Source organism: Diabrotica undecimpunctata, chromosome 1, assembly GCF_040954645.1.
Source record: "Diabrotica undecimpunctata isolate CICGRU chromosome 1, icDiaUnde3, whole genome shotgun sequence".
Classification (NCBI taxonomy): Eukaryota; Metazoa; Arthropoda; class Insecta; order Coleoptera; family Chrysomelidae; genus Diabrotica; species Diabrotica undecimpunctata.
In genome coordinates this window covers 10,924,493-10,949,100 of record NC_092803.1, presented here as the reverse complement: position 1 = coordinate 10,949,100, position 24,608 = coordinate 10,924,493, and the positions used below count along the sequence as shown (strand labels likewise).

The 24,608-nt window shown below is 33.1% G+C and overlaps 2 protein-coding genes across 2 annotated transcripts in view; both read left to right on the top strand.

Annotated features, from left to right (window-relative positions):
* The window catches only part of LOC140444602 (monocarboxylate transporter 2-like), a 798,852-nt gene that overhangs the window by 160,134 nt on the left and 614,110 nt on the right, over positions 1-24,608 (top strand). The gene's annotated exons all lie outside the window — the stretch shown is intronic.
* On the top strand, positions 1,746-2,219 carry LOC140437698 (uncharacterized). The gene has a single exon (XM_072527719.1). The coding sequence runs from the start codon at positions 1,746-1,748 to the stop codon at positions 2,217-2,219; it is 474 nt and encodes a 157-aa protein (XP_072383820.1).

Genomic DNA, 24,608 nt, shown 5'->3' with positions numbered 1-24,608 from the left:
TAATGAAGCCCTCACAAACCTAGACATGGGAATCCGAGTGAATGGTGAATACATCAATAATATCCGCTACGCCGATGACACTGTGTTACTAGCAACCAGCCTAAACGATCTGCAGGCCTTACTAGACCGAGTGCGAACTGTGAGCGTAACATACGGACTGAACCTTAATATTAAGAAAACTAAATTCATGGTTGTCAGCCGTACAAATTTAGATCCCGGGGCACTAATGGCAGGTAGCGAAGAGATCCAGAGAGTCGACAGATTCACTTACCTCGGAACTACCCTCAACGTACAATGGGACTACGCTCAAGAGACTAGATCCAGAATTGAAATGGCACGGTCTACATTTATTAAGTTGAGATCCTTGCTGTGCTGCAGTGATCTCAGTTTGGGAACCAAGATGCGAATAGTGAGGTGCTACGTTCTTCCAGTGTTACTGTATGGAGTTGAAGCCTGGACACTGACGCAAGCCACTGAAAAACGAATCGAAGCCTTCGAGATGTGGATATACAGAAGGATACTAAAAATATCTTATGTGGACCATGTCACCAACGTTGAGGTCCTACAGCGCATGACAAAAGAAAAAGAAGTGCTTAATTTAATTAAACAACGCAAGCTTGAGTACCTCGTCCACGTGATGCGGAACGAAGAAAAATATCGAATTCTTCAACTTGTTATGCAGGGTAAAGTATTTGGCAGAAGAGGACCGGGACGCCGTCGTATCTCGTGGTTGAAAAATCTCCGACAATGGTTTGGGATGACCTCAGCGGAGCTGTTTCGCAGAGCAGTCAACAAAACCATGATAGCCTTGATGATCGCCAACATCCGGACCGGATAAGGCACTGAAGAAGAAGAAAAGATTTCGTTAGAGTAACAGTGCTGTTCGAATTTGTTTCGTATTAGAACTACCTATTCTGTTTATTATGGCGAACAAATTTGATACTTACGAGAAACAACAACAATATATGCAGAGATTGCATAAAGATGAATACTTTGATATGAGTGATGAAGATGTAGATGATCCTTTTGAAGGTGACAATTCTGAAGACGATTATATACCATCTATATCCAGCTCAGAATATATACAAGAATATCATGTACATCAATGACATCAAAAAGCGTATGTCACGAAATCGTTTCGAACTAATATTACGTATGTGGCATTTTTCTAATAATACAGAATGTCCAAGAGGTGATCGACTTTTCAAAATTCAACTCTTAATTGATCGTTTACTGGCCAAATTTGGCCAAATTTGGCCATTGATGAGACTCTAGTACCGTTTCGTGGACGGCTGGCTTTGAAACAATATATCAAAAATAAAAAACATAAATTTGGGATGAAACTACAAATTATGCACACGAAATGGGTATACTTTCAATATGAAAGTTTGCTGCGGAAGAGACGTTTTGGAGCCAGGGATTTCAGCATCATCTTCAGTTGTTATGTCGCTGATGGACGGTCTCCTAGATTGTGGTAGAATACCGTACACAGATAATTCTTATACTAGTATTCACTTGGCTCACCAACTTTTATATAGATCAACACATCTCGTAGGCACACTCAGATCGAACAGAAAATTAAACCCCCAAGAGGTTGTGAAAGCAAAGTTGAAAAGAAATAAAATTATTGCACGAGAAAGTAACACAGGAGTTGTTGTAATAAAATGGAAAGATAAAAGAGATGTACTAATGCTTAGTACAGTACACACAGACAGCAAAGTAGAGGTTATGAGTAAAACAACAAAATGGCAGAAAAACCACAAGCAGTGATTGATTATAATAACTGTAAAGCGTTTATTGACCTTTCAGATCAAATGAAGTCATATTCGAATTCACTACGAAGAGTAGTAAAATGGTACCGTAAACTAGCAGTCGAACTTCTCACTGGATCAATTACAAATGCCTACATTATGTATAAAAGTATATCTAAAAATAAAATCCAAATTACTGCCTTCAGAGAAGAAATAACAAAAAAACTATTAGAGGAACAAGTGCCAGAAGAACAAGTCGTACAACAAGAAATTTTACAAACTTGTCGACTGAAAAAAATGGAATCAGCAAGAAGAAGGTGTACAGTTTGTTATGAGAATCTAAAAACAGAACAAGGAAGAGACTATGCTATGAAAAAATGTAAGCAGACTCCATACAAATGTGACATTTGTGAGACATTTTTCTGTGTGGAGTGTTTTTTTGTGAAACATAAAACTGTAAAAATTTGATTTGTAAAGAACTAAATAGTTTGTCACTTTCACAAATATCTACTTAATTTGGTCACAAATCTTGGTGTCATTAGTTTAAACCATTCAGTAAGCTGCCATCGACATAACGGAAACACGTACATTCTCCACCATCAAAGAAGTTTAAAATCCAACCTTCAGCAGGGAAGCTCTGACGTGATGTCATTCTTTTGCATAAGTCAGACTTATGTTGCCAAAGTAGTAACACAACGAAAGAAATCATCCACTCTATAGTCCCAATTCATATCCTTGCAATTTTCACGTATTTGGGCGACTGAAAGCGGCATTAAAAGGTAACCTTATTTTGTCTGACGAAAAATTACAAAATGTCGTTAAAGAATTCTTCGAGCAACAGCCACAAAAATTATTTAAGAAGGGTAAACATCGGTTAATGAAACCATGGGGTATATGCCTTAATTGTAGTGATAATTATTTATAGATATATTTACCAATAATTTTTTTTGGACCAAAGATGAGTTTCAATTGAACATGCCTAGTATATGCCCTTTAACATTGCCATAATCTAACCAGATTTAACGGCTGTGGTGATGATAATAAATTAATGAGGTATGTAAGCCTCCAGTAAAAAATTTAAATAAATGTATATCTACTTTTTTCCTGTTCTGATTCTGATTGTACCTCGTATATACACAATTTATTTCTCATGGCGTATTTATGTAAATCAATAAAATTTTATTACCTATAAATACATATTATATTTTCCCAAATTGTACAAAAATATGTTATTTTCAAGCACGCTGTTATTATATTGTTCCAGTTTTATTGAAACTACTGATTTTCCAGTTTAATTTCTATTGAAATTACTCATAAAAAGAGGTATTTAATACCGTATTTGCAAATATTAAATTTAACATGAGGTATATTAAAGCAGTAAAGTTTTATTGCCGTTTATTAAATTTGTTACCAATAAAGAAAATGAAATAAAAAATTATAGGTACATGTATAGTATTATTTTCCGTTAGGTATGGAACTGTTATTTTTCAAGAATATAAACATCGAAGTGTAGTTCGATGTTTATATTCTGAGGACCACGATCTTACAAACGTGAAAGCCTTTCGCACAAAGTCGCTTGGAGACATGTACGTCTTTTGCAAGAGTACTTTTAGTATCGTGTTCACCACTTAGTAACAAATAGACTTCGGTTTAATAGTCGCTATCGTTTCTCCACGGGTGGTAACAATAAAAAACTGACTGATTCTCTTAATATATTCGTTATTTCCTTCCCTTTAATTTAAATGTCGTATGTTAGGATAAGATCAGTTTTTTTAGTTCGTACTCAGTCAGATTAAAATTTGTCTTATAGTAAATCTATTTTTATTTATAGTGCCCTATGATATCTCGTATGTCGCTATACGTTTAATATTATTGAAAATACTGTGTAGTGCCCTTTTGTTAGTCGCCTTGTTTGTTTTTATCTTATATGCTATATTACATGTTAGGATTTGATCAGTTGCTTATTTTGTACTCAGCCAGAGCCCGTTTTTAAATCAATAAATCAAAATTTATCTGGAAGTAATTCTATTTTTATCCATAGCGTCTTCTGATATCTCGTATGTCGTTAATAGGTCTAAAGTTGCAGACCTTCGATTTTTCACTATCTTTATGAAAAGGAATAATAATGGCTGTCTTTAGGCACTCTGGAAATATATCTTTTTCAAAGGAATCGTATATTAGTGAGACCAGGATTTCCAACATATTATTTTTTGGAAGATTTAAGAACATTTTTATGAATAGTCCATCAGTACTACAGGAAGATTTGCTTTTGATAACTGTCTATTATTGTTAATATTGTCTATTTGAAAAGTCAAAAAAAAATTCGCATTTTTGGGACTCTTACTAATTTAAACAAATACCAAAGTTTTAAAATCCAAAATAAATGGAACATCTCATGGACCGGTGGCCACATATGGATGTGAAACGTGAACCCTTTCAACCACCGATAAAAATCATTTGAGAATGATTGAGCGCAAAATATTAAGAAAGTTGAGCTATGAGCTGGATAAATTAATGCAGAGCGCAGATATCGCTAGATATGTAAACGACTAAACTGGCCTGGTCACTTAGAAAGAATAACTCACAATCGAACTGTAAAAGTACCTGCTGTAAAAACCCCAAGTAAACAGGACAAGAGGAAGGTCCCATAAAAGGTAAATAGACGATGTAGAAGAAGATCTTAAAACCACGAACATCAGGCTGTGGCGAAGAGAAGTATCAGACAGGGTAGAATGAAAGAACGTTGTTAATCAATCAAAGACCCACAAAGGGGTCATTAGGATGAGAAGAAAAGAAGATACGGATCAAATTTTTTGCCATTGAGTGCATTAAAGAGGGTTGACGAGAGCAGTAATCTTGTCGAAATTCTGTCTTTATTTATTTGTTTTTGTATTTATATGTAAGATTAAGAAAAATTTTTATATTTCTTGTATCTAATTTTTTTTAGTAATGATTATATTAGATGATCATGACGAACTTTATCATATCTAATATTAAACTCCTATCTTTTATTTATGAAATTACACAAGAAAAATTGACAGAATATGTGAAGAAACACATAAAAACAAATTTGGTCAATAAAAAACAACTTAAAATGTAACAAACATTGTGTCCATTTCTATTTTAAAAATATATTTATAGAGTGCCGTGAGAGATGTTTTAATAATCAGTAAATTACGCACAGGAAATTTTAAGAAATTTTTTTATATAATAAGAACTTATATATTTGCTAAAAAAGCAATTGTTAAACCAAAATTGTTACTATTGAAAAAATAACAGTAATTTTTAAACTTTTTATTTAATCCCACCCTGTTCTGTTTTTATATTCATACAGTACTCATTCACTACCATCAGTGGTGATCCTTAATGTTCCTAGAGACAGAGAAAATGGTTTTTGTATGCGTGTTAGAAGTGTTAAAAACCGCTTAGACGTAGATCTTTCATGCGACCCTTTTGGTTTTTACCTTTAGGAAAATTCACCCAAAGATAACTAGGTTAATAACAAGAAAAAGCTCAAAGGGTGGTTGTTTTTTATTAATCTAATAAATACTCGTATTATGATCATTATAATCATAGGTTGGAATTTACAGAGAAATTTAATTTTAACATACCGGGTGTGCCAAAAGGAGCGGGATGATCAAAAATTTACATGGATTCAAAAAACTGAAAAACACCTGTTTAATATTTTTCAAATTTTTATCGAATGGGACTAAACACGACTCCTCACCACACCCTCTGTGTTTGGGGTGGGGCAACTTTCAAATTTTAATTAACCCCAATTTTTTATAGCAGATTCGGATTCTGCAAATTAGTCGTTTTCGTTTAAGGCTACTAAAATAGGTGGCGCTTTTTGCAACTACGACTGGAGAAGTGGAAATAGCAGGACACATTCGCTGGCTTTCCCTCTTTGAGTTTGTATCTTCACGACTGTCTGAAAACATAGGGCACACAGAAATAACATTATAACAGTCTATTGATATCACTTCATACACGGAAAGTTTGACGAATTATATTCCTTTCGTCGTTTATCATCTGCTTGTTTGCTGGCGAATTAATACCTCTATGGAAGATTGTCACTCTATCTTTTGTGCGGTGGTCCGATACTTCTTCTGCCGATTGGTGACTAATCTCTTGCTATTTTGACGACACAGGTCTTCCCCATTTTGCTTATGTGGTTATTGAATTCTTTTTTTCTATTTTTTATCCGTTCATTTATACACTGTACGTAACATTTTCTTCTAATGTCTTTACTTCTCTATCGATGTGTTATTAAGGCATCCTGCCAGTTGTAACGATTATTTTGCCTACCACATAGGCTATTACTATAGGAGGTTGAAAGTTGGGGACAGAAATTATTGGGATGGAGTTAGAGCAAACAAAACAAACCGAAACGTTGCGAATGGCCACTCAGGGTTTATTTGGGGAACTGGGTCGTGGATAAGTGAATGACAAACGGACTGAAATGAGGTAATTAGAAAAATGAAACAAAAGGGGTACTTTACAATGAGTCTCCTGGACAAACAAAACACAAGAAGGTTCTCAAAGCTATTTAAAATGGACGCCGCCTTGAAGAATATTCTTACTGGATAAAAGAAAAGGTTCTTCCTTCCTAAAAACACAAAAAAGGGTTAGAGAGTTAGTTAAGAGAAATGAACAAAATGGTTTAGGGAAAATTAAATATTGATTACTGTCTCACCACAAATAGTTACAAAAGTAAATAGTACAAAAATACTATATTAATAGTTACAAAAGCAAATACAAAATAACAAAGAAAAACACTTCGTATGTTCTATCAGTTTACAAACTCTAGAGTTTGAGACGGTACAAAACTTAATTGTTAATGGGCGACAATTTGTAGCAGAATGAGAACAATTAATATAACAGCTTGGCCCTAGGCCACATCCTAAAATCTACAATTTTGATTATTACAATTTTTTAAATTGTCATGAAAGCAATTATTATTAGAAAATTTTTATTTTTCCTTTAAAAATCAAACACAAAAGTTACCTGGATTTTAGTAAAATTTCTGGGGTTAGGAACTGGACTTACACTCTTTGACACACGAATAGATTCATCTCAAAGGCTTCTTAGGACAAACAAATTGAGGCTGAAAGTTGGAACTGGACACAAACTTCGAAAATCTACTTCTTGAAAAATCTAGATTCATGTGGGTACTTTTCAAATTTATTGGAAACGTCGCAAATCTCTTAGATACAAATCTCTTATATCAAAGATGACATAAAATAAAAACAGTGATTACTCTTATCTGAACTGACACATTACATTAAGTATAAATCACTTTTTTTTAACAAATTTGCTGGTTTTTTTCCGACTAAACACTGTTCTACACATGTTTTCACTGTTCTCAATCACCAATCTTTCAAACCTTATTAACTGCACATAAAACTTTACACTGCTACACATTTTTCCATAAAAAAAGGCGAAAAACGAAAATCCAATACTAATTTGAAGCTAAATTCGGACTACATCGAAATCAACCGCTCTTGACAGCGGCTTTACGAAGAGTGATGTAATTATTTTTAAAATTCATTCGCTCAAATTGGTACAAACAAAACATATCAACGGGAATATTTATTTAACACGCAATATTAGGCGGCTTAATGATAAAAGATTACTAAGGAAATATGCATTTGTGATATATAAACAAACTTTAAAAATGTGTTTATTATCAACTCGTCGACGCAAAAAGGATTGAAAGAATATTTCGGTGTTTTATCACGTATGATAGGAAACAGAAATACATTGAAAATATTCTTCGGTGTTTTAACATATACGGGGTGATTTCAATATATACCAAAGAATTTAAAAATGCTACACAGTCTACTTGCTTTTTGTACTTGATCTTTCACTTCTTTGTCCAGGTGTCCATAGCTGATACAAGCAATCAGATACAGAAATGATGTTCTATTATACGCTAGTAATTTCTCAGTAATTTGCTCTATAACAAATATTTTATCTGTACTTAATCGTCGAAAACCCTGTTGTTCATCTGCTATACGTATTTTCTGATTTATTAGTACTTGTAAAATTTTAGTTGTGAGTTTTAGGGCCGGTTTCACCAACAACAAATAAATCACTGAATAGTTAATCGTCGAATAAAATTTATTAGTAGAATAAATAGTAGAATAAAATTTATTAGTAGAATAAATTTTATTCCGTTTCAATAACTATTTGTAATCCACAGTTAGTTATTCGTCGAATAAGTTCAAAGTGTAATGATTTTCCACAGACTGTACTCGTTGACACCTCTCTTGGCCTCCACTTGGTTGATTAATTTGTCAAAATAATAATAATTGTCAATGTCAATACATAATTTATATAAAAAAATTCTGTTTGTTGTGGTTGTAAATTATTGTGAATCTGAAACTTGTGAAAATGGACAAAAAACACAAGAGGAGCAAAAATTATTTAGAGAAAGAAATGGAGAACTTTGATAATCTAAACCTAGTTTTAAAGTCCACATCATCAAATTCAGCAAAACGGTTTCTTCTTTGCTCCTGCAAGAGTGGTCTTCTCCTTCGCTGCTCATTTCCGTCATCAGAGGATGATGATGATGAAGATAATATTCTAAAATAAATATATATGTATACAAAATTCAAATTGTGTGATATAATTACGTTTATCTACAATACATTGTTAATAATTTCAAGTTAAACTAATGAATTTTCTTTATTATTGATATTTAAAGTGAGGTTAGCTGTCAACTTATTCGAAGAATAAATATTTATTTGGCCGATATTGGACTAATAACTTATTTGGAGTTTATTCATAGAATAAGTCTTATTTGACGTTGGTGAAACGCAGATATGTCAGTTTTATTGGTCGAATAACTTTATTCATTGAATAGACTGCTATTTGTCGTTGGTGAAACCGGCCCTTAGGGTATTATTTAGTTTATACCTGTGTAGTTTTCTGGCTGTTTTTTATCTCCTTTTTTAAATAGTAGGATGAGTTCGCTCGTACTCCATTTTCCGGTATTTAATATTGTTTTATAATTTTATTAATTGTTCTGTCATTGCTGCTTCACAATATTTCAGTAATTCGTTTGGTATCCCGTCTTCACCTGCCACTTTTCTATTTCTCAGCTTTTAAAGTATTTTTTGAACTTCTGGTGTTTCCGGTTCTAGCGTCATTTGTTCTTCTGCGTAGAAGTATTTTAGGTAGTCAGCCCACGTATCCTTTTCTATGTATTTTGGTTCTATTAGTTTCTTTACCTATGTTCTTTGATCTCTTATGAAGAGCCATATTTCTTTTTGCAGATCGTATAAATCATGTTCCATTTCTTTCGAAAAGCGTTCCCAGTAATCATTTTTTATTTTTATTACAATTGCATGTATTTCAGGTAAGCTTTTTTCTTTTCTTTACATTTTTCCTTCTAAGGAAGGAAGGAGGCTAAGCTATTAGATTTAATTTTTGCCCAGCTTTCTCCGACTCCATTACTTGAGTTGAGGTTAAGTCTATTTCTAAATCTAAATTGATACGATATAATAAAGTTCTTTTTTGATTATATTTTAGTCACTATTAACAATAGACTGAAGTAAAAATAATTGTTTGTAAGGGACATTTTTTGCTTCGATGAGGTTTATGAACATGTCTAAGTGTAATAAATTCAAAAGTCTGCGTCAAAGATTGTAACGAGTTATTTTGCCTACCACATTGGGTATTACTATGGGGGGTTAAAAATGGCGGTCAGAAATTATTGGGCAGAGATAGAGCACGCAAAATAAACGAAACTTATGCGAACGGCGCTCAGGGTTAATTTGGAGAAGCTGGGTCGTGGATAAGTGAATGAAACAATGGGAGTGGATCGGGGCAACTTCAAAACAATGAAACAAAGGGGTACCTTCATGAATCTTCTGGACAAATTGACAAACAAAATAACAAGAAGGACCTCTAGATATTTAAAATAAACGCCGTTTTGAGGAAACTTCCTGCTGGATGAAAGAAAATGTTCTTCCTACCTAAAAAACACAAGAGAGAGGTTACGAGACTTTTTTTAAAATAAATAAACAAAATGGTTTAGGGAAAAAAATTAAACATTTATTACTGTTCATAAGGAATCTAAGTTTCTGTAGTTTGGCTGTATACCATATATAACAAAAATTTTTATTAAAAATCCTTTATAAAAGGTATATAATTTAAAAAACCCAATCGGGCTATATCATGTCAAAACGTTTTCGGAGTCCATGTTCCATCATCAGTGCACTAGGTGGGTATACATGTATTAAGCCACTAAACATGTGGGTAAAAACCCGTCAAAAATTGTATTTTAAAATTTGGTTTACATTATATTGTGATAAATTCTATGATGTTAAAGTTACCAGTGGATTTGGTAACATGGCGACATATGACAACACGTGAAGTTGCTGGTCCTGAGACGATATGAGGACCTGATGAAAGCAACTGGCAGTTGCAGCAACTTAGTTGCTTTCATCATTCATCTATAACAGAAATAACAAAAACGATAAAAATTCGAAAGTTACAATACTTCGGTCATGTAATGAGACATCCAGAGAGGTATAACCTTCTACATCTCATAATACAGGGTAAGATCGCCGGAAGGAGAGGCCCAGGCCGACGAAGAACATCCTGGCTCCGAAATCTCCGAGAATGGTATCAAGAGACCACCGATAATTATTTATTTAGAGCTGCCGTAAACAAAGTTATTATTGCCAATATGATCGCCAATGTTCGATAATCGGACAGGGTACTGAAAGAAGAAGAAGTGGGATGTGTAAACAAAGACACCAAATTTTATATATATAGCCCAAGAGCTTACGAAAAAAATTTCTATTACTTGAATATCGATATTTTTTAAAGGAATTTTCAGCATGCTACAAGATTAGGTACTGCCAGTATTTTATTTTGTTAGTTTCGAATTCTTCGCTTTTAACATTTTTAGTTCGACGTAAACAGTCTCCGTATTTATTAGGACCCCAAATAAATACTAGTTCCTACTAGTTATTAAATTATTTCGACTTCGCCGCTCCTCTCCCTCTAATTGAGTTATTTGACAGCCGGCGTTTTGGGTTTTGCCGCAAGATGGCACGTCGAATGTAAATTTTCGCTGTTGTTGTGTTTTAATGAAACTGGAAATAATAATTACCTATGTAAATTAATTCAAATATTTTACGATCCACATGTATTTCTGTTTAGGCGAATACGATCAAAGGGGAAAATGGAAACGCGATGAGGACTGGTAATTTGGTTTAGGTTTTTGGTAGAAGTTTTGACGCATTTGGCGATGTTGAGTTTATAGAATAAGGAGGTGGATGATGTTAATGTTACTGTATTTTAAATTCCAATTACATCCTTTATAGTCATAGTCATAGTAATACTTTATTGATTCTTTAAGACATTCACAATAAATGTATAGGATACGTCACTACAGAATTCAGTATAAAAAACATTAATGTATATAATACAATATTCACAGTGTAACCAAATTGACAAAACATAAAATATATAAAATAACATTTTTACAAGTAAAATATGAAGCTACTGCAGTGTGTCCTCAAGATATTCATTTATAGAATAATATGCTTTTCTTAAGAGTAAATCTTTTAACATTTTTTTTAAATTCTTTCACAGTTTTTGGCAAATGATTGTACAAGGTCAGTCCCATATATCTGAAGCAATTTTGAAATTTGGATGTTCTGTGTTTAGGAACTCGTAAAGATTCAGTACTTCTTGTATTATAATAGTGATTGTCTGAATTTACTGGAAATGTATTGATTTCCTCTTTTACATAAAGTAAACATTTATAGATATTTAGGCAGTAGAAAGTTAAAATTTGATGTTTAATAAAAATTCGTTTACAAGATTGTTGATAATCCAAATTAAAAATTTTACGGATATTTTTTTTTTTTTTTTTTGGTAGGTAATGAACAGTTTGTTACTATCTACTGAGTTCCCCCCCAAAATTACATTCTAGCACATGTGGCTGTAAGCAAGGCTATAATAAACGTTCATTAATGCCGAGATGGGTAGTGTGTTTTTAATTCTACATATAGCATAAAAAGCTTTATTCAATTTCATGTTCACTGAATTCACTTGCTCTGAGCATTTGAGATTACAACCCAAAAACTTTGGAAAGTGAGTGGTAGATAACATATTGTTTCTATCATGGATCGTTAAGACATAGTCACAGGTAAAGTTGTATGAATGAAAATAAATAATTTCTCTCTTGTCAATGTTTAATATTAGTCTGTTGGTATTACACCAGCGTTTAAAGCAGTCAACAATAGTCTTCATTGTCATTTTTAATGCCTCGAGTATACGTGCAGACTATCAAGAGGTATCATCAGCAAACATTGGTATTATATGGAAGCTATTTTCTTGTGGCATTTTAAATTAATTACTATTTAAATGGGAATAAGCCACAATTAAAGGTAAATGGAGTTTCCATTAACAACATTAGATATGCGGACGACACTGTGATCTTAGCCGAAAACATTGAAGATCTTCAGAGACTGGTGACCAGAATAGCAGAGTATGGAAAAGAGTATGGTCTAACAATGAATGTCAAGAAGACGAAATTTATGAGAATATCGAAAACTCAAAGAAATAACGAGAATCTTCTAATAAACGAAACCAACGTCGAACAAGTGGACAAATATGCATACCTGGGAACAATGATTAACTCCACAAATGATTACAATCAGGAGATAAAAATAAGAATAGAAAAGGCTAGAACAAATTTCAACAAAATGAGTAGAGTTCTATGTACCAGGGATTTAAAACTGGAACTAAGAGTTAGGTTGGCGAGGTGCTATGTTTTTTCGACTTTATTTTATGGAATGGAATGTTGGACCTTGAATGCGATATCAATGAAAAAACTGGAATCATTTGAGCTGTGGGTGTACAGAAGAATTCTGAAAATATCATGGACAGAACACGTCACAAACAAAGAGGTTCTGGGAAGGATGAACAAAGAAATGGAAATTTTAAATTCAATAAAAACAAGAAAATTAGAATATCTCGGACATATTACACGTGGAGAGAAATACACCTTGCTCCAACTGATTATGCAGAGAAAGATCCAAGGAAAGAGAAGCATAGGGAGGCGTAGAATGTCATGGCTGCGCAACCTGAGAGAGTGGTACGGATGTACATCAAATGAACTTTTCAGAGCAGCCGTCTTAAAAGTCCGAATAGCTATGATGATTGCCGACCTCCGCCGCGGAGATGGCACTTGAAGAAGAAGAAGAAGTGATAGGATCGTGGCTCAAAGTCTGTGACCGTATGCAGCAATATGCATAATCATGCTGAAACTGGTTTTGTTTTAAGAATATCAAAAACTGGAGAACGAGAAAACATCCGCTGTCCTCAAGGCATTGTAGACTACAATATGTATATGGGCGGTGTTAATCGGTTTGACCAACGTATCAGCAGACACACTCAGTAGCTTGGAAAAGTCGTTGATGGTGGATGAAGTTATTTTATTACCTTTTTGACGCATCCATAATAAATTCTTACATAATTTATGAATAATCCGTTAGGCAAAGTAACAATAAAAAAAAAAGCAATATCTGACCTTGAATATAGATCCAATTGAATATATGTAGATCCAAATTGGCTACCAGTCGTATAAAAGATTTTTCTGCGAGAAAAAAAATTGGGAGGCCATTGAACATGGAGTATTTTCAAACTAAATCCGTAAAATAGTTTCGAAACACAATTCAGATATCTGCCTTAATCTGAGCCTTCTAAAATTGCAAAGCATAGCAGACGTTGATAAAGATGTTAATAGAGACATGGAGAATCTAAAATTTGCATTCCACGACATGTCTCCTCAACTAAGCAGAAATCATTAGCGAATTGGTTTCTTGTACTCATACAGAGCAGATCCGAATAAAATGAAAATAAAATGAAATCTTGACTGTCTTTTTCATTTTATTCGGATCTACTCTGTATGAGTACAAGAAACCAATTCGCTAATGATTTCTGCTTAGTTGAGAAGACATGTCGTGGAATTAAAATTTTAGATTCCCCATGTCTCTATTAACATCTTTATCAACGTCTGTTATGCCTTGAAATTTTTAGAAGGCTCAGATTAAGGCAGATATCTGATTTTGTGCTTCGAAACTATTCTACGGATTTAATATCAGATGTCGCTATTGCGCCCATTTCGAAGCCATTTTATTGTTGCTTCTTAAAGACAGGATAGATTTATTTTTCACGTTAAGAACGCCTATGAATATCTGTTCTGATGAGCTTTATTAAAGCGAAATACATATAAACAGATACATAGACGCTTTGTACGTGAAATGAAATCTTGACTGTCTTTTTCATATTATTTTCAAACTGTTGGTCACACAGAAAACCACGCGAAGACGATGCCAGCAGTGCTCAAAAACAAGATTACAGAAACGCAGTGATATAGAGTGCGTAAACTGTAAAGAGGCTTTGTGCTTGGATTGTTTTATATTATTTAAAGTCCTATACCTATTATTCATACACTTTTTATCATTTGGTACACCTTATGTACCAGAGAAACTATTCTTTGATTGAACTCTGGTACAACGGTTGACCAGTATGTGTTTCGTAGAAAAAAACAAAAATATATTCAAAATCTAGTAACTGATGTACTGTCCTCCGGAGGCGTGACAGCCGTTCCGGAGGCATCAAGGAATTTGGATACCGGTCAAAATACTTGGGAATTCCAAGGTTGGCCAAATCCAAATTTCTAATTGATTCGATGCAGGGAAATTCCACTTTCGCTACGTAAAACAAAGGATTTGTTTTACATAAAAGCAGGTAGATTTTCTCTCATCGATCAGTCGAGCTTGCCTCTTCTACTGTAGACCTAGTCGGTGCTATTATTGTTCCTACTAAGTTATCGTTTTATTTCTGATTTTTTTTATATACCATTTTATTTTAGCATTATTGTATATTCAGACCTTTTCAGGTTAGAATAATATATTGATCTATATTTGTTTTGATTGTTTATTTTTCTTGTATTTTGTGTCTAAGTTGTTCTTTCCGGTAAGTCAAAGAACTCTTAGAAATATTTCTCTGAATATTTGACTTGTTATTTTAATTGTGCGTCTAAGCCGTTCTTTTCCTGTAAGTCAAAAGAACACTTAGAAATATTTTCATAATCATTGTTGCATTATTATTTCCGATATTTTATCTAAGATATTTTCTTCCTTAAGTTAAGAAAATACTTAATACATTTGTCTCTTTCATTTTCTATTTTATGCTAAGTTGTTTCTTCCGTAAGTCAAGAAACACTTAGCAATATTTCCACATCTTCTCTGTATTTGATTTTTCGTATTTGTAAGTCGTTTCTTCCGTAAGTCAAGAAACACTTAGAAATATTTCCATACCTTGTTTCATATTTACATATTTCATTTATCTGTATTTCTGTCCTAAGTTGTTTCTTCCGTAAGACAAGAAACACTTAGGAATATTTCTGCACTTTTCTATTCTTTTATTTTGTGTATTTTACTTTTCATTCTAAGTTGTTTCTTCCGTAAGTCAAGAAACACTTAGAAACATTTTCTTTGCATTGTACTTTTATACCATTTTATTTTTCTTGTTTACTAAGTTATTCCTTCCGTAAGTCAAGGAATACTTTTTTACCTGTTCCACCTGTACCAAGGACTATTTTACCTGTTCTGTTTTCTATTTTTGATCTGTTATTTTGTAACTGCTCCTTGGAACGGTTACCTATAACAGATACTTGTCACGGTAACCGTTATTTTATACCAGTAGAAGTATTAAACCATTTTATCAGTGACAAGCAAAGATGGTCAACACCCGGTCTAATTCCGAGGACAGAAAGAAGTCCACAGAGCCGGCGATGGGTCCTATAGGCCCAAACGCCCCCTCTCGGCAACAGTACTATTTATATTGTACTCCAAACTATTATCTAAAAAAAACTTTGAAAAAAGTTCATCATAATAAACTTACGACTTAAAGGGTTAAACAGAGCATATTGGCATCATAATCTATTAATTAGAAAAAGTTTCAGCTTGTGAGTATGATATCGACCTTTTTCGACTAAAGTCACCCGCCCAATTCAAATTTCAAAGAAAATAGCTGGCGAAAAACCTTTCCCTATTAAGTTTGCCGTAAAAAATAATATTGCTTAATCCAGATCGACTTTAAAGAGCCTCTCTTAAAAACTTTGCCGAAATTGCCAATTTAAAACTGCAATAAAAGTGTCTAATCCAACGCATAAAGTATCCAAAATCAATCGGTTCATTCGCCGAAACTCCCAAAAAAATTTTCAATTGCGTATTTTACACAAAAGTATTCAAATCAACTTCTGAAGTAGAAAAACTCCTTCGATCGACCAACATACAATTTCAAATAAAGCGGAGACATTTAGCCATGTAACACTACATTACATTAAACTGGGATTCGACTTGATCGTTCATTATCGAGCCTTCCAATCTCCCGTTTCTCTCTTTCTACCTCACGTTGTCCTTCGAGGTTGGGGAGTCGATGGAGGAAATACCTGATAGATTTTTGGTACGGCGAGATGGAGGCAAATTAAGGTTCTGTTCGTAGTTAATGGCGCAGTAAAATAGGATCCTTGATGTTTCGGTTGTTTTTATCAGTTCTGGAGTGGTAATAAACGAGAAGCTTCAATATAGGGGAAAGGTAATGGGTGTAGATGTAACATTTTATATATAAATTATTGATCTTATTTTTTATTACCATATAGTATGATGCAGATTTACTGAAAAACGATATGACATATTGGACGAATATTATACGAAAATATACGCGCTAATATTGCAAAGTAATACTTAAAGGCACTTCAAAGCAACGTCAATAGAGAAATTGATAAAAAGCTAAGGAAATTTTGCCAATTTTTAACCAAAACTCTTTCAAGTTTATGTGGTGTGTGGAAAATAGCAGATACGTCAAGTTTTAAGAAAACAATTTTATTTATTAAAAACACCTAAAAAAACTAGGTATCTACCAATGAAATAAGACATATGTGTTGTTACCTATTCTATACTGATATTTTTCATTCAATTTTATTTAGTTTAGAGATGAACTTAATTAATCAAGTCCTTTTATCTGGTTTAAATCGGCCTGTAACTAACCAAAATGTTTGACTTAACTAATAAGTTGCATTTGCAAAGTGGATCAGTGGAATACTAGCTAGCCGCAAAGACTGACTTAGTCATGAGAGGATATTATGGAAAGGATGGCTTTATTTAATTTATAATGTGGGTATTATTTACATTGTATTTTTCACGTTTATGATCTCTTTCTTTGAATATTATTATATACCGTGTGATATGTGTAATATGTAGATTTCATCAAAATCTATATTTTCTGTACCTCTAAAAACCATACGAACAAGCTGAATTTTGTTGAACATGTTAATTTTGGGACTCTAAAAATATGCAAAAAAGTTTACCACTACTATCACCTCGGGGGAACAAATAAGGGTCTAACCACCTTCCGTTGTCTCCGGGTGCTCTGTAGAGGGCTTCGAATATACTGTCGAGAGCTCCTCTACTTAAGTCCATTTTCGGGTTATGGACTTGGAAAATGCTTACACAACAAATTCCTCGTCGAAAATGGTACATTAGGTTGTGGTCTTTCGATGGCTTGTCTTGAGAAAGACAAGATATTTTCTTACATGACAGAGGATTGTCGAAATATAAACACCAAGTTAAAGTTGAAAATAACTCTCAGCCACAGAGTATGGAAAATAGAACAGGAGCAGAGCCCCGAGAGCACTAAGCTCTCGGAGAGCCCCTGAGGGACTGACTTAGCTGACCTGAAAATCGCCAATATTTATATGTACTGTTCGAGGGATAAATAGGGATTTCCAGGTCAAGAGCCAATGGGAAAATTCGAGGCGGGGCGATGCGCATCGAAATGCGTACTAGTCCACAGACTATGGCATTCGATGACACTACTACCCCCCGGGTTCCTCCTAAAACCGTCGACGTAGGGGCAAAAACGGAAAAAATATATTTACCGAGAATCTGTATGCCTTTTTCTTCTAAATTACGAAGGACCAGATCTGACCAAAAAACTATTAAAACTAATCCAAAAAATAATAGATCATAACAAAATTCCTCAAGAATGGAGATCAAGCATCCTAATACCTCTCTTCAAAAAAGGAGATAAATCAGACCTGGAAATTTACAGAGAAATTAATTTATCAAACAAAACACTAAAATTAACAACCAAAGTGATAACAAATAAACTGAATGAAATTATAACACTAGCAGAAGAATAACAAAGTTTTATGTCGGGAAGATCATGCACCGACGCTAAATTTATAATAAGGCAAGTGCAAGAGAGATCATTAGAAAACAACAAACCGGCATATCTCTGTTTCGTGGAGCTTAAAAAGGCATTTGACCGGGTTAAATTAAAAGACGTTATCCACTTATTGTACGCAAGAGACCTCTAGAAATAATCAAAACCATTCAAAATATCTACCAAAACAGCACAATATAAGAAAAGTAGAAGACGAACTAATCGTCCCTATTAAAGCTGGCAATGGGATAAGACAGGGAGATTCTCTGAGTCTTCTATTGTTTAACATGTTTATGGATGAAATAATAAAAAAAGTAAGCCCTAAAAACGGATACCAAATGGGAGAAAAACAATATAAAATAATCTGCTATGCAGACGACGCAATACTACTCTCAAAGTGAAGACGATTTACAACGTATGCTGCACCAATTTAATATAACCGACCAAAAATTCAACCTGTTAGTTTTCTCAAAAAAAGACAAAATGCATGTTTACAACAGCAAATTTACTCAGATGAAAATTGAAGCTGGAAGGTCAGATAATAGAAAAAGAAAGAAAGCTCAAAACTGAAGTAGAAAATTAAGTGAATAGAGCAAACAGAGCCGCAGACTGCTTGAATGAAACAATATGGAGAAATAAAAATATCGGGAAAGAAATGAAACATCAAGAACTGGGTAAGAAATAGAAAAGTAGAATGGAATGATCATATAAGCCGAATGACAACAAATAGAGTAGTAAAGAGCGGTTCCCCAATAGGAAGACGTTCAGTAGGAAGACCACGAAAACGATGGAACGACAACTTACTAGAGGCACATTGAAAAACAAACTAGTCATGTCTACATAAAAAGAAAAAAAAAATAAGAAAAAGAACAAGACTGGATGCAGCTTGTATGTTCAAGCAGCTCAAAATTATTAAAACTGCTTTAAATTACTATCTTATTAACCGATAAAGCATACTTTTAAAACCTGGAAGTGCCTGTATCTACCTTACAATCAAGCTTCATTGTTTTACCCAATTTAAGTTTATATTAAATACGGTAATTTTAATTGCCACTTTTATAGATTAATAAAAAAAAATATTGTTTTGCTGCCGAAAAAAAAATCAACTCATTTTGGTTAATTTATCTGTGCTGATTCCAAAAATACAAACCTTTTTTTTGTATCAGCTGTAGTTTTCGAGATATAACATAATCATTAAATACTTAAATATTCTTACATTTCTGTATATTTTACCACTATAATTGCAATATGTTTATAACATATTTATCGTACCAATCGACAAACGTGGACATATCCTAACCTGGATTCAGCAACAAGACCAATTCAGCATCAGTTTGAGCAGATACCTATTCTAATATTTAGCAGTATATGTACGTTACCAGAGGATAATGTCGAAACCTTATCTGACGAACTACAGACTAATAGATTTGAGGAAGACGACAGTGATTTTTAAGGGGATTCAACACGTCCTCGGTTACTCAGGAAGAGCTAATCCATCTTATAAGAGATTTGAACCTTTTAAAAGATTCTTCTTAGTTCCCTGCCTAAAGACTAAAGGAAAATATTCTTCTCCACCCAGACACCAAAATTACATCCTATCGTAATAGACAAAAATATTTTCTGTTTTTTTTTTCTCAGCAAGATGACATGGTTTTTTGTAACAATATCTGGGTAGAAAAAAGGACTGGTTGAAAAATGGGTGAATCGGAATATACACCAGATCACTGGCGTCTTTTTGGCGACAGTTCTAAACAAAGTTTAAAGTGTGACCTTCTATATAATGCCAACAAATATGGAAGTATACCAATTGTACATTATATAAAAATGAAAGAAAAATATAAATCAATATTGCTGGTGATAAAAAACATTAAGAATGACCAACATTAGTGGGCGATCTGTGTTTTAAGATGATGAACTTTCTCCTGGAAAAACAAGGTGGCTATACAAAATATCCTTGTTTCCTGTGCCTTTGAGATAGCAGAGCTAAGGACCAACACCGGAGTAAAAGAAAATGGCGTTCTAGAGATGCTTTAATAATAAAAAAAGAAAAGCTAACGTAGTTAACGAAGCATTGGTCGACCGAGAGAAAATAATATTACCTCCGTTAGATATTAAACTAGGGCTGATGAAACAATTTGTAAAGGCCCTAGACCAGAATCGTCCTTGTTTTGAGTACTTGTCCAGCAAATTCCCTGCACTTAGTAAAGAAAAATTGAACGCCGGAATATTTGATGGGCCTGTTGATACGACCACTTATCAAAGATTTGTATTTTACAGAATCGATTACTGAAATTGAATGTAATATGGTTCTCTTTTGTGAAAGTTGTAAAAAATTTTTTGGAAACAACAAATCTGAAAATTACCGGGATATAGAGGTAAGATATAAGAAATGCTTAACAATTTTAACAAACACGGTTGTCATATAAGTATTAAAATTCATTACCTTCACAGTCACTTAGACCGCTTCCCAGAAAATCTTGGTGCCCTTAGTGAGGAACAAGGGGATTGCTTAGACCAAGATATCAAAACGATGGAAGAGAGGTATCAGGGGAGATGGGACACTTAAATGATGGCGGATTACTGCTCGAGTCTTTAAAGGGATAGTTCTTTTAGAGCCTTTGCAAGAAAATCCTATAAAAGGAAGTTTTTAGGTGACACCGAATATCAGATTTGTGCTACGATGCTGGTTAGGTTAGATGAAAAGTTTTTTTTGGTAGATATGAGTCATGATTTTTGTGAGTATATTATTTTACAATATATATCTTGCTTTTTATAAGTGTTTTGTTTATTTGATGGGTAGCAGAACTACATATATGTAGGTAGTGCTGCGTTAAATTACCTTATATGTTACAAATGTGGTCTGTTGTTGGTTTTTGCAAAAACGATATGATGGAGCAAATCTGGTAACATTTTTGGATTCAGCAGACCCAAATTACCTAGAAACAGTAAAAAATTTCCGGCAGCAAACTATATGTTTACAAGTGTAATAAACAACTAAAAAAAACATAAAAGTAGATACCGAAATAATATCATTACATATCCAAAGCAAATATTTTTAAATGCCCATTTTATGTATCCTGTAAATAAATATATAGGCACCCTTACTTGTTTCTACAATTTAATTACTCAGTGGTGATAGCGAAAACACTATAGTAAAAGTGCATTAAAAACAAGCATTGCGTAATTTAGTAACAAATTTTAAGAAAACCAATATTTACAGTCTTTTATTTAAAAATATAATACCCATGTGAGATAATTCAGGATAGCCCCTAAAATAATATTCGGCAATGCGGTCATTAGAGCCATTTCCCGCCGCTACGTACTCGTAGAAGCCGTCGAGGGTGACCTTCGACACTTAGCCCTTAAGTGCTTGTTTAATTATGCAATAACAGGTACAGTAGCTATCTGCCCTCTACCTCTTAGCCTCTGAATGATTCATTAATTAGGCTAATGAATTGGAGTTGAAGAGGGATCCGCTGTGTGAATGATAATATACAAAAATGGGAGCCAGAAGGGAAGAGTGCTATAGTATATACGAGACCTAACAAGTGTACATTGTGACAAATTGTAAAAAATTAAAATACGTGCACAATTCAGGTAGTTGATAATAATGTAGAATCTTGATACGATTCTACAGAAACACAGCAATTCAGCTCATAATTCGATGCTCTGTGAATATTTAGCTGTTTGCATGTTCCTGAGTGAATAAAAGCGATTTGAAACAGTGGTCTATAAAATAATGGCTTATTTTAAAAGTTTTAACACTTGGCGACAAAAACATTTTGTGCAAAACTTTGGTAGATCAAAAAAAGATCCTCCTTTTACCTCTACATATTAAGTAAGGCTTAATGAAACAGTTAGTGAAAACGCGGCCCAACGATGGAGAACGTTTTAAGTCATTAAGTCAAAAATTGTCATATCTATCAAAAGCCAAATTAAAAGAAGATATTTTTTTTTTCACCAGATTTTCGAAAAATGACTCCTTCTAAACAAGGGTATAAAAGGAGACTTTAATTGAATTTAAGCTGTAACCAAGTTTTTAAATAATCTGAAAGGCCCTAACTATGACCTTATAGTAGCTAATTTGCTAGATAAGTTTAGAAATTTGCAATGTCGAACGAAAATTGATTTTTTCCAAAACCATCTTAATTTTTTTTCTGAAAATCTGAGTGTTATCAGTGAAGAATAAGGCAAAGTATTCCACCAAGACAACAAAGTAATGGAGAAACCATATCTGGGACGTTGGAACACTAACATGATGGGTGATTACTGTTGGTCACTTTAAGCCAACAATTTTATAAAAAAGTATTATACACTTCTCCAAGAAATTAACGCACCACTTCAATAAATCAATTTTATTTGTAAACAGGCAAAGAATAAAGAATAAAACTTCACCAGATTTATTCTACATTTTATTAGTAATTATACCAATTTGTCTAATCATCGGAAAATGTTGAAGTACAGGAGAAAAAAAATAAAACGGAAAATTCTAAAAAAATAATGATAAGAAAAGTAAACTAAAATATGAACAAAGTCTTAGTAACGAGTGTATCCACCTCTACTACATATAACAGCCTTATTAAACAGCCTTTAAAAAAACACTTTGGTGTACTACCAAAAATAGACCATTCTGCATAGTAGTAATAAAGTATTCCTGCAAATCGCATCGTCTCTATTTTAGGTCATCTAATTTTTAAAAACTTCGTGTAATAATTCCACAATACTTTTCGTTACGCTATTTTCTGAGAATCTTTTACATTCCTGTAGATAAAATTTGATTTTAAATTTCGTCTTAAAAATTGTGTAAAAAAAGACAAAAAAAATAATGCATTATTTATACATGGGATATTTTCAGCTAACCCTCTTGTACAAAAAACCAAATTTTATTATTTTCATAAAAACCGTTACATTTGAGAAAATAATTTATTATTTATCGATGAAGGTCGACGAAAACCTTTGGAAGAGATAAAAAGAAGCTGAAAGTTAAGTTCTTCGGGAAAGTGCGAGTTTTAATTAATATGAAATCCATTTAAGCAATCTTCGAAGAATCCTTTTAATTAATTAAAGCCCTAATTATTGAACAGAAAACCAATAGCTGCAGCCAGCTTAATTGTTTCCTGAAAAATAAATAACCTTTGGAAATATGAAGCAACATTAAAAATGATTGAATGGAAGTTTTAAATTAAAAAGAAAATAAAACAATGAAGTTATATATATATATATATATATATATATATATATATATATATATATATATATATATATATATATATATATATATATATATATATAATACAAAATTATAAAAATTCAATTAATTTTATAAACATAAATATAAATATTAAAGATGAAAAAAATGTGATATATTTCTTCGCCAAATTTGAATAGCGGTTTAATAGTTACAGTTTTTAAAATATCTGGAAAAATGCTTAAATTGGTACGTAGTATCTATTATTTGTTTCTAATCGTTTTCCTATTAATCGGTATAGTAATCTACAAATTCATTTGATATGTCTCTTTAACAAGTAAGTATCATTTTGTGTTTTTATCAATTTTATGTTTGGTTTTGAAGCTGTTTTTCCACAGAGCTTATTTCCCCCTATATTTGCAGTTACAGAGTCCTGCTTTGAAGTTAACGAGCCTTTTTTGTAAAAAAATATAGCACAATTGCTAGGTATAATTGTCCAAGTTCAGCTCATTATAGCTCCCCAATTCTTTGTACAAATAATGATTTCTCTCCGGTACCAAAATGGAGCCTTCTTTGAGTTTTCTTTAGTTTATATGAGGAATCTTAATCTATACATTCTTTGCATTTATAAATCACCTGACTCTTCCACGGAACTATTTTTTCAGAATTTGCTTTATTTTTTGGATGACCTGCCTAATAAAAGCAGAAAAATTCTATGCGGTGACTTAAATATTAATTACGCTGCTAATTGTGCTACCCAACTCTCCTTGGTCAATATATTTGAATCGTGTGCGTCTCGCAAGTCGCAATACACTGTAATTCTCCTACAAGAATGACTAAAACAACATCTACAATAATTAATAAAATTGTCTTAGATTTCTCACCCCTAAGCTCTACAAATATTAATACAGGACTATGTGTTCATGAGGACCAAGTTGGTGGTCATACCAAGTTTAACACCCTCATCTAACCCTCCTCGAAAACTCGACGTTTAGGTAGGATTTTTTTTGCTCAGAGCTTTCGTAAATTTCTAAATTTATGCTCGACTTCTGGGTGGCACTTTTCTTTTGAGGACGTATATTATAATTTCACTGATTTCTTAGATAGGCTTGTCTGTATTTTCAATAAGACATTTCCTTTATTTACTGTTAAGCCAAAACATGACAAACTCTCAACTACCAAAGGTATTCGCGTATCACCAAAGAATATGCGTTTACTACTGTACATCAAGATACCAACGTCTTTGTCACTGAATTGTATCACCAAGTACAGAGAAACATATCTAAAACTTATCAAAAAAGCGTACTATCAAAATAGTCTGAGAAGCTCTAGAAGTGTTTTGGAGCTTCACTAATTTGCCACAAGAAGATCCCATTTCCTATCTCTTCAATTTAAAAAAGGTATTA